General features: G+C 39.8%; 1 protein-coding gene and 1 pseudogene across 8 annotated transcripts in view; both read right to left on the bottom strand.

Moving 5' to 3' along the window:
• The window catches only part of kiaa1109 (KIAA1109 ortholog), a 487987-nt gene that overhangs the window by 352041 nt on the left and 120002 nt on the right, over window positions 1–15944 (bottom strand). For all 8 annotated transcript variants that reach the window (XM_080193511.1, XM_080193510.1, XM_080193515.1 and 5 more), the window contains exons 12-14: window positions 12521–12677; window positions 10824–10902; window positions 10311–10402 (exon numbers count right to left, since the gene is read on the bottom strand). In XM_080193511.1, coding sequence (XP_080049637.1) covers window positions 10311–10402; window positions 10824–10902; window positions 12521–12677 — 328 coding nt within the window. The remainder of the gene's footprint in view (window positions 1–10310; window positions 10403–10823; window positions 10903–12520; window positions 12678–15944) is intronic.
• On the bottom strand, window positions 4429–4904 carry LOC145348399 (mitochondrial import inner membrane translocase subunit Tim10 pseudogene; annotated as a pseudogene).

Here is a 15944-nt window from a genome sequence, read left to right as displayed (position 1 = left end):
ACTTCCTGAAGAGTCCTGAAAATAAAGAGCTGATAGGTAGAGATGAACTTAATACAACCATCATCATCAGGGAACGGGTGTCTGGAAAATTATTAGATCTAAAAGTTAACAATTCCCAAACAGTGGTTGTCTTGTATCCTAGAGTCTTAGAGGAAGTGGAATCACAGTTAACAGATGCACTGGTTATAATCAACCAAAGTTGTTTAGATTCTGGAAAAGTTCCAGCGGATTGGAAAATAGCTAATATAACATCTCTATTCAAGAAAGCTAGGGGAAAGAAAGTAGGAATCTATCAAAGGGGAAGTGCTAGAATCCATTATTAAAAACTTTACAGCAGGATATCTAGGTAACCATGATTTGATCAAAAGAGTCAACATGGTTTCGTGCAAAAGAAATTGTTATCAACTGATCTGTTAGAGTTTTTTGTCGGTGACATTCACAATGGGAAATAAGTGAGATTACAGGAATAGGGCCTGGGTGGGATTGTTGTCAGTGTAGGCTCAAGGGGCTGAAGATAGGGTTTCTATGAAGATGTAGTGTACTTGGATTTCTAGAAGACGTTCGATAAAATGCCACATCAAACGTACACAAGGTAAGAACACATGGTGTAGGGGGTAACGTATCAGCATGGATAAAGGATTGACTGGCTAACAGAAAACAGAGTAGAGATAAATGGGTCATTTTCAGCTTCACAACCTCTAACTAGTGGAGTGCTGCAGGGATCAATGCTGGGTCCTCAACAACTTACAATCTATGTAAATGACTTAGATGAAGGGATTTAAATGTATGATAGCTAAATTTGCTGATGACACCAAGATAGGATTCAAGCTGTAAAGAAGAGATAGAGTCTGCAAAGAGATATAAACAGGTTAGGTAAGTGGGCAAAAAAGAATGCACTATAAGGCGGGAAAACGTGGACTTGTTCACTTTGGCAAGTAGAAAAGCAATTGTGTCCTCAGTGTTCTGAGATGCATAGGTTAGAGGAATTAACAGTTAAGTGTGTAGGGATATGGAGGCAGGACCTGGGTGGGATTGCGGTTGGTGCAGACTCAATGGGCCAGGTGGTTTCTATGATTCAATGTAATATGTAAGTAGAGAAAGACCACAGAATTCAGTGGTACAGAGCGATTTAGGTGTCCTGGTACATGAATCACAAAGTTAGTATATAGGTATAGCGATGATTAGGAAGGCAAATGGAATGTTGACATTAATGGCCAGCAGAATGGAATATAAAAGTGGGGAATGTTTACCACAGCTATAAAGGGTCTTAGTGAGAATTCTCTTCCTTAGAAAGTAGTGGTGGCTGGGTCTTTGAATTTACTTAGGCAGAGTTAGACAATCAAGTCAAGGGTTATGGGAAGCAGACAGCAAAGTGGAGCTAAGACCACAACCAGATCAACCATGATGTAATTGAATGGTAGCTCTGGCTCAAAGGGTCAAATGGTCTACTCCTGCTACTTTGTTCTATGCCTTAATAAGGGATTCAGCAGCTGACGAGTTGAGACAGAGCAAAGTCAAGCAATATTACGAAGGTGGAAATAGATAATCTTAGTGATGGCACAAGTATAAGACAACAAGCTTACAAACTGGTTAGCTTAATCTCAAGACACTGCCAGGGAGAAGGATGGAGTCTGCAGTTAAGAAATGGAATTTTCAATGCCGACCAAAAATGATGGCTCCGGTCTTCCCAATATTGATACAGCTGGATGTTGTCAGCATACGTGTGAAAACTAATACTGTGCTTCCGAATGACATAACCAAAGGGCAGTTGATGTGAACAGATCCTTGGGAAACAATAGAAGTAACAACATGGGAGCAGCAAGAGAATACATTACGAGTGATTCTCTGGTTATAATTAAGCAGATAAGAATGGAACCAGGCGACAGCAGTCTTCTCAGCTGGGCAACAGTGGAAAAGCGCTGGAGGAGGATGATGTGGCCCACTGTGTCAAAGGCAACTGGCAGATCAAGAAAGGAGGAAGAAATATTTACTTCTGTCACGGTCACATAGAATGTCATTTGTGACTTTGATAAGAGTTGTTTCAATACTGTGGTAGGGGTGGAAACCTAATTAGAAGGATTCAAATGCAAAATTCCAGGAAAGATGGGCATGGATCTAGGAGGTAAAAAACACATTCAAGGGCTTGAGAGGAAAGGGAAGTTGAAGATGGAATATTGGTTTGCAAGGACTGTGAGGTCAAGAGTTTAATGTTTGAGTGATGAAGTTTGCTGATTTAAAAAAAAAGGGGCAACATCTGAAGAGAGAACCATTCACAATATCACTAACATGGGGACCCAGAACGGAAGTTGGATGATCAGCAGTTCAAGTGGAAATAGAATCAACAAACAGGAGTCTCATGAACAAGGGGAGCTCAGAGAAGGCATGAGGGAAGATAGGTGAATAATTAGGTAAAGGTGTGAGTTCAGGTCCAGGATAAGGGAGAACATTAAATTGGCTAGCCGTTCTACTGGAACAGAAGACAAGACAGAGATAGCTGATTGGATGGTCTTGATTTTAGTGATAAAGATATCCGAGTACTTTGCACTTATTGCTGGAGGTAACTGTGAAGGGACAAGAGAACGGAGTCTAAGATGTCAACCTTCTTCCATAAATCAGAATCGCTACAGTGCGGTAGGAAGCCATTCGGCCTACTGACTCTGCACTTACTCTCCAACAGAGCATCTCACCCAGGTCCAGCAGCCCCCTGCCCAATGCCCCATAACCTCATGTATTTATCCTACTAATCCCCCTAACCTACACATCATGGCACACTAAGGGGCAATTTAATATGGCCAATCCAGCTAATCTGCATATCTTTGGACTGTGGGAGGAAGCCAGGGCATTTAGGGTGGCATGGTGGCACAGTGGTTAGCACTGCTGCCTTACAGCGCCAGAGTCCTGGGTTCAATTCTGGCCTTGTGTCACTGTCTGTGCAGAGTCTGCATTTTCTTCCCGTGTCTGCGTGGGTTTCCTCCACATGCTCTGGTTTCCTCCCAGAGTCCAAAGATGTGCAGGTTAAGTGTATTGGCCATGTTAAATTGACCCTAGTGTCAGGGGGATTAGCAGGGCAAATATGTGGGGTTACACAAATGGTAATCTGTGCAGACTCAATGTGCTGAATAGCCTCCTTCTGCGCTGTAGGGATTCTATAACTTCTATAACACATAGAAGAAACCCACACAAATATGGAGAGAACATGCAAAGTCCACATAGACAGACAGCCACTTGAAGCCAGAATCAAACCTGTATTCCTGGTGCTAAAAGTCACAGTGCTTACCACTGTGCCACTGTGAATAATGATGTTAACTTCTGATCACTAGGATTTTACAAAAATCATAGCTAGTGCATCTATAGAAGGTGCAGTCTAATTTGAGCAAAATACACTTCAGCCCACATTTGGCTGTTGGATGCTAATAACCTCCCAGAAGCTACTTCATATCAACTCAATATTACAAAAGCTACAATATAATTGCAACCATTGTAAAGTGATCTCTACAAATTTTAATTTTTAGGTAGTTATGAAATTTGCTGAACCTCGCTTAAAGTTGTCATCTTTGAAAAGCAACAGCATGGAAACTGAATTTCTTACAATTTCACCAGCATCCAGATATCAGTCACTTAAGCATTTATTTGCATTTATAAATGTAACCAAGTGCTTAGACTAACAGGATGCAGAAATGCAGAGGTACCAGTATAACTTGGTATTGTTATTCAAAATGCTCTAAATGGCGTCACTGTCAAACCAGTACTTGCAATAATAAATACTATATTAAATGATATTATTACTTGCCATTTCCGTAAATTGTATCTTAGTAACTGAATGATAAAAACTGGCTTGGCTTATTTAATTAAAACTATTTGTGGGCAACAGAAGGTGTGTCTAGTTTCTTTGCAATTTAATTTCTTCCCCTGATGCGAGGGGTCAACCTGAGAGCATAAAATTCTACACAGCCAGCCAAAGAAAGCACCAGGATAGAAAATATTAATTCTGGCATTATCAAATTCTCTAACACCATCTGCACCCTACACTGAATAATACCTGCTCAAAGTAACAATGTTTGGATATCAAGATTGCCACCTCTTCCTGTCAAATGCTGACAATAAGCTGTTGGCTCTGAAAAATTCACTCTCTCAATATCCAGCACAAATATAACAATAGATCATGGTCTCCTTATCTCAAGAAAAGTTAATCTGTTGATTCTTTTGCAAATTTTTTACTTATTCAGATCTCTTCTCATCAGCAACTCTATGGGCCAATTTTTTAATTGGCCAAGGAAGCAGGAACAAAGGCGGACAGGGCTCACAATGCCCTCCACCAGCCAGTTTCCTGGCACGCTCCCACTTCCAGGTCATTTTGGGACAATCCATTTCAGGGAGAAAACAGCCTGCAAGTGGTGAGTAGCCAATTAATTATCACTAAAGGGTCAATTAAGGCCACTCTGCAATTCTAGTCAGCACACAATGCACATGTCCCTGGCTGAGTTTGAAACACTGCAGGTTGGAGGTTGGGGGTTGGGGGTTGGGGGTTGGGGCACGCTGTTGCATCCTCTTCATCAGCTCCTCATCCTGCTGGTCAAATCAGCTTCTTGCCCATGTTTTCCTGGATGTCCAGGTACTTGTACTTGGCAACACAATGGTCAAGGCAGACCAACTCAGAGCTCAGCCTCCTTGTAATGAGGTGGCATGCACTTGTGATGGCAGGCATGGGTCATTCTGTTGTGCACTTCAGCCATCATCTCCACCTCCACCTCTACTGCTAAGTGCTGAGTCTTGAGTGGGTCAATTTTGAGGATGCTGGGTGGGAGGGGGAGAGTGACCTCGCAGTCAATGGCAACATTCCTGCCTGCCTTCTCGTTGCAATCACAATAATGAACACTGATCCGAGTGCTGGAGGAACTCCTCATGGCCCATCAGACACATAACCTGCTTGCCATACTTATATTAATGGCAAATGTGCTCTCTGATCACTAATTGGCCAGCTTATAAAGAACTGTGCCATATACCAAGCATTAACGCAGCGCGGTATTGGGAACAGCTATGTGCCTGATATTGGGTGCCAATCTCAGAATTAAAAATCAAACCTTATGACTCTGAAATTGTACCACAGAATGCTATCGTGCAAGCACTTAACACATTCATTTGAAATTCATCTTTTGCTATTTTGCTGAAGATATTAAACAGTTTAAACTATAGGGTTACAGTTCTCATTACAGTCTTGGTCCAAACATAGAACAAAAAAGCTAAATTCCAGAAGTGACATGACAATGACTGCCTTTGACATCAAGGCAACATATGATCAAGTGTGGCATCTGGGAGACTTTGCATAGTTGAAGTCAGCGAGAAGCTGGCTGTAGTCATAGCAATACAAAATGGAAGATCTTTTTTGGAGGTTAATTACCTCAATCTCAGAACATTGCCGTTAGAGCTTCCTCAGATCAGTGTTCTTCGCCTCAACACCTTCAGGTGATTTACTAATGATATTCTCTTTAACATAGTCAGACATGGGATGTCCGTTGATGATTGCACAGTGTTAACTGTATATTAGTTTCTTTATTTGTATGCAGATGGTGGACATTAATTGGGGATTCACTTCTGCCTCAATAAATAGAAACAAACTGAATTTGTGGTTGGTGTATTAGGAAGTGCATGCTTGTAATGAGGAATGCTATACACAAATGCTCCTAAAAATGCATAAAACTGGCTCCAATTGGATCCATCACCAACTGCCTTTGTGGAATAGAACATACAGCTCCATTCACAATTAATCAGATAATGAAGAAGTCCATATCCATATCCAACAGTAGCTAGACAAATTTCAAGCTTCAGCTAACAAGCGCCAAATAAAATTAGAATGGGTGAAAAGAGGTCACAGATGTACAACCATCAACTAGAAGAGCTGGCAAGGGAACCCCCAGGCAGTAACCACCACCTAGAAGAGCTATCCAATCCAGTCTAACCTGTGGCTTCAGAGTTCAACAGACCATCGCTGGCAGAACCAAAGTTTGAATTCACAGAAACATGGATGTGATTCATCAATGAATATTTTGCTCGATGATCTTTCAAGCTCATCTAACTTATTAGTTCTTGTTTTATGAAAGTGACGTCTGAAAAACATCAGGGAGCATCAGCATAGAAGGCTCCTGGAAATGATGTTATGGAAAGCCGACAGTAAGGCATGAAAGCTATTTAAAAATCAGAACACATTATATTTCAAGGCAATTTACTTGAAATCTTTCCCATATTTCAATGCAATAAATTGTGACAAAAGTTCCAATCCTTTGGAGTGTAAATATCCAGGTGACATATGGTGCAATGCAATGTGCTCTACATCAGAGGCAAAGACATTCTTCTCAAACCAGTCATCCACTCAAGAACAGAGCTCTGCCATAGTTTTCCTGATTGGTGTTTCATTCCTAATCATAAGCATTTTTCTTCTGGCACTATCGTACAGGCCCCATGCAGTATCTGCTGCCTGCCTTAAAGACAGCACACACCAAACAGACACAGAAGAGAGCTTCCTCCCACATCCCCTGTTCTCTTAGCTACTGAAGTTGTGGTTCATGAGATATCAATCGTACATATGTACAGGCTGGATACTGGTAAGCAAGGAAGTAAGAAGGTACTTTCCAATCTCCAGGAATACTTTCTTTGGCCACCAGATTGATGCCAATTGTAGCAGATGCGATGCTATTCCAAAGGGTTGCTAACCAATAGAAATTGAAATTGCAGCTGTGCAAAGAGAAACAGAGCTCGGTGATCTTTCATCAGAACAAGTGAAGATCAACGACCTGAAGTAAAGACACTGTTTCTCTCTCCATAGATGCTGCCTGGCCTGCAAGATATTTCCAGCCGTTTCTGTTCATATTTCTGATTTTCAGCAGCTGCAGTACTTTACTCTGGTATTAAATGCTCCATACTGGGCATTTGTAAGTATGGTTAATTTCAATTTAAAATAAGAAAATATTCATCACACAATGCAAAGTGCAATTTTTCAGTTAACAAAGCTAAAATGTTTTGGGTGTTGCTAACCATATATTGCACAGGGTAAGGTTCAAAGAAGCAGAGTTGATTGCATAACACAAATAGCCAAGTTGTGCGCAATTGCCAGGCAGCATCTATGGAGAGAGAAACAATGTCTTCGCTTCAGGTCGTTGATCTTCACTTGTTCTAATGTAAAATCACTGAGCTCTGTTTCTCTTTGCACAGCTGCTACTAGACACACTGAGCATTTCCAACACTTCTGATTTCTATTGGTCAGCAACCCTTTGGAATGGCAGCAAGTCTGCTACAATTGGCATCAATCTGGTGGCCAAAAAAGTATTCCTGGAGATTGGAAAGTACTTTCTTTCTTCCTTGCTTACCGGTACCCAGCCTACACATATGTACGGTCGACATCATCATGCACTACAACTTCAGCAGCTAAGAGAACAAGGGATGTGGGAGGAAGCCCTCTTCTGTGTCTGTTTGGTGTGTGCCACCTTTAAGGCAGGCAACAGATACTGCTTGGGGTCTGTACAGTTGTGCCAGGAGAAAAATGCTTATGATTAGGAATGAAACACCAGCCAGGAAGACTAAGGCAGAGCTCTGTTCTTGAGTGGGAGACCAGTTTGAGAAGAATATTTTTGCCCTTAGCGTAGAGCACATTGCATTGCACCTGTCCATATGTGACCTGGTTATAAAGTGCATTACACTGAAACCTGGGCTTTAGAAACAGGAAGAGGAAACAAAAAACAAGTTGTTTCTCTTAAACTATATCAAACACCTCGACCCTGCAGTAGTTTCCAGTTTACTATCGCCTGTTTCAGACCCTATATCTTCCTTCAGTAGGAGTGATGACATGCTTTGTGCTTTCCAGACTGAGCATTCAATCGGCCATTAACACCTGAATAATGGGCAATGCATAACCAAACATACAGCCCATGGCTTCTCACTTCTCTATGTACTTTTAATTGAAAAATGTAACATCTGATTTCAATGAAACATTAGGGTCATAACATTATGTCTCTGAAGCAGAAGGCAGATTATCTCCATTTTAGAGAATTAAGTAAAGCAATATTCCTTGCCACTGACAAAGCAGCCTACTAATTTAATCAAAACTCAAGGCAATAAACCCTAACAACTGGAGCTGTTTCCTTTGTTCTTCATTCATCATTCCATAATGGAGGATAAAAATTATGTTTAAACGCAACAAAGAGTTTAATTAAGTTTAGCAAAAAACAGAAAATACTGGAAATACAGAACAAACATGAGAACTGACAAGCTCTATTTTAAAAACAAACTCTTCTTCAGAACTTTTGTTTCCAGCATTAAGTTTTGTTATCAATTTGAAACATCTTTGCTATTTTGTTTTTACTGGATTAAGCTCTTGACAATGCCAAAAAACGTTGGAGGAAATTGTTCAGCCTCCCAGCCACAGGTTTCTTGGTGGCAGCGACATGCTATTCTTTGGCAATGGAATTCTTTAATCCCAGTACTACAATGGGATTTCTCATTGATGGCACCCCATGCTGCTGCTGCAAAACCCATGGGAGAGGTTGTGCTGCCAAAGGGACCACCATCATGAATGGCCAGCAAATTTTCCTCCATTGGATTTACTGAGAAGATAGATGATGCATAGAAAATCTGTCATTGGGACAAATGGCAACAGAGAGAGTAGCCAAAGGTGAATTAGAACCTCATGTAATTGGCAGATTTTCAACAAGGGCGTTGTCTCTTTCAATATCTATGCAGGAGTCATGATTAAGGAATAAGACACAATCTGATGTTAAGATTAGACGCAGCATGGGTGGAGTAGGGTGGGGTGGAGGTGACAAATTTTATCGGTTTATAGTTGCAAGTAACAAAGCACTTGCAGTAAGCTCAAAAGAAAATTATAAGAATTGGTACTAGACTAGTAAGAGTAGGCATGAACTTTGGAACAAAAGTGAACGTTGGCAAACCTGAAGTGATACATATCTCCAAATCACCAAAAAATGTGCATACATTCACAGAAGGAAAAGAACAGGAACAGATGCAAGAATTAAAGTATTTAGGAAGCATAACTGCTGGTGCAATCAACAAATAAGAAAAAGGGTAGCAATGGGAAAGACTATTTTTAGTAAACAGAGACAATTGCTAGCCAGGAAACTGAACAAATAATGCAATAAGTGACTTGTAAAAAGCTTCGTTTGGAATGTTATTTTTGTATGCGTGCAAGGCTTAGAATTTAAAGAGCAGACAACTTGCTAAGTAGCTTTGAAATGTGTTTTGGGGAGAATGAAAAACATCAGCTAGACAGAGTAACAAATGAAGAAGTGTTGAGGACAGTGAAAGAACAAAGAAATTTGCTGAATGTAATTAGGAAAATGCAGCAAAATTCAGGCAGGACATGTGTTAAGGGAAAACAGGGAAAGATTTCAAGAAAAAAAGAGAGTATTAATGCTGGACAGCTTGGAAGTTAAAAGAAATTATTGGAAAATGAAAAGACTGAAAAGAGAGGCAAGAAGAAGACTAGGCCAAGGACCTGCCTTTGTGCCGAGCACACATGATGATGGTTTATTATCTTTAACACCTTTTGATCAGTTTTGATTTCAAATACATTTCTTTCAAGACCAGTGACAGCAGGTCTAAGTTGAAGGAGTTGGGTCTGGAGACAAGTGAGGAAAATAAATGAAGTAGCACACAATTGAAGTGACAGAACACTTTGTTAAAAGATATTATCTGCTAACAGCGTTCTCATACTGTCAGGGCTTGGTGACTGGTCAAACAGAAGTTAATTTGCTAATGTTAGTAACACACATTTTCCAATAATACTCCCTACTTTTCTGCTTTCTTATATACGCGCATATGCATACCTAAGAAAAATGTTTTTTCTTACTTTTAGAAATGAATTCCAAACAGCAAGATTCCCTCCCATATTTTGCCAATTGCAGAATCCTAACACCAACCCAGCTGAGATCAGAGAACTCAATGAAAATCATCTACGAAAATGCAATAGTGCAAGTTTTGCATACAACTCTTAATTCACGATTAGCAAAGTAATCAAACGAACCACACAAGTGCTTCCTCATTGCATCCATAAAGGGTTATGTTATCCTCTGTCTCACCAGTTTCATAGCTGGGATAACATTACTTTACATAAGTTTATAGGGCAAACGAAAGATACACAATAAGAAACTAAGAATTCAGGTATCAGCTATGGCATCCAATTATACTAAAATAGAATTTGTTAACCCATTTTAAATATTCAGTCAACTTCATTGCAATACCACTGAACTTCGAAAGGTTAGTTTTCACCTCAGAACTGGCTTACAAAAAATTAACAAACTTACAGCTAACATTTCTGCCTCCAACAGGGTTCGATACAGCATGCTACTAGTTGCATCCACGTGGAGAAGCTGACCTTTAATAGTCGGTGAAAAGCCTATAGAATTAAAAGTCCACATATATAGTTAGTATGAACAACACTTTGAAAAAAAATTTCTTCATATTTTTCTCCCATCGTTGCCTGATAGCCAATATAGTAACATAGTAAGAATAGGCCATTTATTTTGAGTCTGCTCCATCATTCAACAAGATCATGGCTGATCTGGTTGTGGTCTCATCTTCATTTTCCTATCTGCCCCACTTAACGGTCAACTCCCCTGTCAAATAAAATTCTGTCCAACCCAGCCTGAAAGAAATTCAGATCCATGTAACCTTGCAGGTAGATTTTATGATACTAAAATTAAAGCTTTCAAGTACAATGCTTAAAATGAATTTTCCTCAATCCAAGACATTTTCAGCAATACACCAACATCTTTTAGAACATAAAGGAATGTTTCAAAATGTGGGCAAATGCTTACCATTTTCACTTACTGTCATAGGAACATTAACTTCCAAATATGAACCTGCTCCAACATTTACATGTATGGCATTGGTCTCCTAAAATAAACATATTATCCAGTAAAACAGGAGAAAAAGTACTAAAAATCACAAAAATAGTTTGAGGCTTTATCTTGTTTGCTCCTTCCTCTCCTGATAGGTACATTTCACTACCTTCCTTGCTTTAGTGGCTGACATCTACATGCAAGTATTGACAGATATTGCTGCACTATCACCCCCTCAATCGAGCACTTAACTGAGGTAAATATTTCAAAGATCCATACAGCTCAGCTACACAAGTTCTGCTACAACATCAAGAAACTCGATGTATAGGCCTAAATTTTAATGGTGTCTGACTAACACACACTGTTATTAATGTGTAAATCAATCAACAACTTGAGGAAACTATATTCAGTGAATTTCAAATTTTTTACAAGTTTAGCCAATTTGCATTGCTGTCATTTAGCTCCCGAAAAATAGTGCCTCGCCTTTAATTTTCCTATGATCACCCTGAATTTACTGTATTTGCTCATTAATTGGCCATTAAACACACCACAAAAATCTACACAATTACACCCTAGCTACCCTTTAACAAGGTGATAGATTGTTAATGGCTGCTAACCAACTTCTCTCCTGAAATTGAATAACTATATCTGTGAAGTCTGATTCCTGCAGATCGAGAATTGTTGAAATTTTTAAAAAGTAAAATATTAAATTTACTTTTTCTCTTCTTACTTTTCCACTGTCTTTTTCTCCCTCAATCCGCTTGTTCTTATCCTCTGTTTTTCTTTCTGTACCTAATTTGACATGAAATTCACCATTCTAATTCACATCCCCACTTCAGTTTATTTCTCAATCCCTTAACCTATCTGTTAAGGAGAGGTGCTTGTGGTTCCATTGTTCCACAGATATCCTGCTGCATTATCAATTTGCACTTCCAATAACTATATGGATAAAAATGTTCAAACCTAATCAGGAACAAACAAATTTAAGTAACAGTGTATGCTGTGAGTGCCTTGCAAAATCTGGATTATAGCGTTTCCATTCTAATGTATACAGGGCTTCCTTCATTCAAAGTTATAAAACACAATTTCAAATGTGCACAATCTTAAATGTGTTTTTCAATCTAATATTACTTAATTTTGCTCAGCAGGGCTGGCAGCTTTTGTGGAGAGGAAACCCAAGTGATGCCTCATGGTCTGACTTCTTCAAAATACAAATGAAAACAGTGATTCAAGGCAAAGTTCAGATCATCAAAACTTCTTGTGGAAGCAAAGTCACTTTTTTTAAAACTATAATTTTTGCTGTATTCCAATTGCCTGTGTACTGTCAAGTTAACTCCCTTTTAAGATACTGTAATTCAACAACTGAAGATTGTAACATTTATTGATCATAAATCTTAGTGTACTTCATTAGCAACCATGCCACGAGCTCTGCGCTGTTACCTCACTATTATTCTCCAAGGATCTAACAATAAACCCAATTTACCCCAACACCTTAGACTCCCTGACCATCACGCCATCTGTCCTCAATAAATTAGTGATATAACAGGTGTTATCAACCTTACAGACTTTACAACCTGCTATGCTTTCTAATTAGCTCTCTGTCTTAGTTCTGACATATGACATAACCTATAAAATTATTGCTGATGATGTGCAATTAAGTTGATTGTGCTTACCCGATTTTTCGTAAAAAGTAAATCAATGGTGGCATCTGCAATGATATTCATGCGTAGTTCAAATGCAAGAATCTGCCTTGGCTTTCTAGGCTTTGCTAATTCAGTGACCTTCAGTGTCTGATAGTCAGCTGGAAAGAAAAACTTCCATAAACATTCCCTGCAACAAAACACAAAACATTTGAAGTGTCAAATGTACTTATAAATAGGAGAGAAAGTGATGAACTGCACAGAGGCTCGCATTCTGTGACCAGATAGCAGAATGATATCTTCTTTGTATGTTGCTACATTTTTGGCACATTCTGTATACCATATACAAAGCACATGCACATAATGATGGCACAGTGGCTGGCACTGCTGTCTCACAGTGCCAGGAACCCAGGCTCAATTCTGGCCTCAGGTCACTCACTGTCTGTGTGGAGTTTGCACCTTCTCCCCATTTCTACGAAGGTTTCATCCGGGTGCTCTGGTTTCCTCCCACAGTCAAAAGATGTGTGCAGGTTAGGCTGACTGGCCACGCTAAATTGTCAGAGGGATTAGCAGGGTAGGTATGTGGGGTTACGGGAATAGAGCCTGGATTGGATTGTGGTCACTGCAAGCTCGATGGATCAAATGGCCTCCTTCTGCACTGTAGGGATTCAATGATTCTAAGTTTACATTTCTGTAAACTTCAGATATACACAGAGTAATTCTCAAGAGTATTAGTACTCATTTCAAACATAACTTCCACTTTAATACCCACAGTCAACTACAATAACCTCTAATCAAGCAGCTACAATACCAACAATGAAATTCAAAATTTACCAAAACAGAAAGAAAATATTATGAGTAACATTAATCAAAATAATATAAATGAATTGTATTTGAATGTTATACACAAATATACCAATCATTTGAGTGCTGTACACAAATATACCCATCGAAGTCAAAAAACCATTATTTTCTTTACAACTGAATAAAACTCAAATCATTCCCCTGCAGAACCTACTCCCCACAATCATTTCCCCTCAAATTAGGTTCACTTATTTACTTTTAACAGAAGTTCTGAACCAATAAGAAAATGTATTCATCAAATCTGCTGAAAATCTGTAGCCATCTGTTTATTGAATTGCAATGCAAATTTTCAGTACTTCTAAGCAAAATGATGGTATGAAGCCAATATTAATGCGGGCCTGCATCATAAACAAAAATACTGCAGATGTTGGAAATCTGAAATTAAAACAAAAATAACACTAGAAATACTCAGCAGGTCAGGCAGCATCTCTCAGAGAGAAATAGAGTTTAATGGCAAAAGGGATGATGGTGCAATGCCAACAGAATGATAATGAGATAAGAAAGGAAATAAAAGATTAATCTAGAGGAGATGTTCATAGGAAATTAGAATATCACCAGCTTTTTTTTCACAAAAAAAGGCAATGGTTATGTCATGAAATCACACAATTTAAGTGTTTTGTGGCATTTAAATGAAACAAATAAACAGTTTCAGTGCAAGGCCACTACTAGTTGATTTATAAAATCAAACCTGAAAATCTATTTGCACACACTGCTACTGTCCATTTCTACACTGTTGTCATTTTAAATATCCCGTTAAAGAACATAATATCTCAAAAGCACTTCACAGTTTCCAATTAGGGAAATAACTTATATGTGAATGTACACAAATATGTTGTTGTTCATCCATTGTTGTCGATGAGGACCTTGACACCATTAGTCATTTTGAGGCTGGATGCAGTATGTCCGAAGACGCCTGATCAGGCCAATTCAGGCACGGAATGTTCTGGCACATATTGGGCAGACTTGAGTAGGCACTGTAGTTGTTGCACTGGTGGCTCTGGACTTACGCAGCTCGCGCTTAAGTTGTGCTTCAGCACTGCACTTTGTTTCATAAACTTGACAACACTTGTGGATGAGGCAGCGCCAGGTAGGGCAGTTTTGTGCCAGTGTTTCCCAGGTGGTCGTGTCTATGTCAAGCGACTTCAGGGAGGCCTTGAGCGTGTCTTTATAACATTTCTTCTGCTCTCAATGTGAGCGTCTTCCAGCAAAGAGTTCCCCAAAAAGGAGCTGCTTGGGTATGCACTTGTCCGGCATATGGATGACATGATCTGCCCACTGGGTCTGTGCTCTTGTCAGCAGTGTGTGGACTGATGGTAGACTTGCTCTAGAGAGAACTTCAATGTCTGGTACTTTGTCTTGCCATCTGATGCGTAATATTGTGTGAAGACAAGTCATGAGAGAATGATTGACCTGTCTTGCGTGCCTTTGATTCACAGGCATACAGGAGTGTAGTGAGTACCATGGCACTGTAGACCTTCACTTTTGTTGTGGGCTGATTCCTCGACGTTCCCATACAGTGGAGCACAGTCTACCGAAAGCAGAACTTGCCTTTGCTATTCTGCAGTTAACTTCTGTATCAATAGTGAACTGGTCCACTGCCTGCAGTTTCTGCCCTTTGATTGTGATTATGGGTTCTGTGCATGAGGAGCAGGCTGGTGCATGACTTCGGTCTTTTTAATGTTGATGGTGAGTCCAAAGTTGTCACGAGCCATGGAAAATTTGTCAACACCGACTTGCATCTCTGGCTCTGAGTCAGTATACAGGGCACAGTCATCGTCAAAGAGGAAGTCTCTCAGAACAGTCTCCTCCACTTTGGTAATAGGACTAGAGGGCACAGCCTCAAGATAAACGGGGGGGGGGGGGGGGGGGGGGGGGGGGGGGGGGGTGCGGTTTAGAACAGAGTTGAGGAAGAACTTCTTCACTCAAAGGGTGGTGAATCTCTGGAATTCTCTGCCCGTTGAAGTGGTGGAGGCTGCCTGGCTAAATATATTTAAGACGCGGGTTGATAGGTTTTTGATAAGAGAGGGGATTAAGGGTTATGGGGAGAGGGCGGGAATGTGGAACTGAGACATGACAAATCAGCCATGATCTTATTGAACGGCGGGGCTCGAGGGGCTAGATGATCAAATAGGAATTAATAGAATCAAGCAAGGACTATTCCAATCAGGAAGAGATTTGGAGAAGGGTAGCATGATCAATAAGATAGGAAAGGCTAACGTAATACAGTTGCAGTGAATACCACTTGTGATTTTGGTTACAGCACTTTGGAACTAGGGAGGGATGGAAACTCAAAGAGAGAGAAAAGGAGAGATTGGAACTGGGAATAGGAAGTTAATCCTTGGTTGGTGAATTTACTTCTGTTGGGGACTATGATCAATGTATTTTCAGTATTCATAATCAAATTGCCCCATTTCATCCAAGTTTTAATGCCTAAATTTGCAACAATTTAGGAAGAGCATTAAAGTATGTACCATCCTACAGTTTGTTTGATATGAAGAACATGTGAAAGATTTCTACGCCAACTTTCCCTTCACTACCACAGAATCATTGAAATTTACAACACAGAAGGGAATCACTTGGCCCATCATGTTTG

Source organism: Carcharhinus amblyrhynchos, chromosome 1 (genome assembly GCF_965287045.1).
Source record: "Carcharhinus amblyrhynchos chromosome 1, sCarAmb.v2.hapA, whole genome shotgun sequence".
NCBI classification, from domain to species: domain Eukaryota; kingdom Metazoa; phylum Chordata; class Chondrichthyes; order Carcharhiniformes; family Carcharhinidae; genus Carcharhinus; species Carcharhinus amblyrhynchos.
The sequence above is the reverse complement of the archived record's forward strand: the minus strand, read 5'-3'. Positions and strand labels throughout refer to the sequence as shown.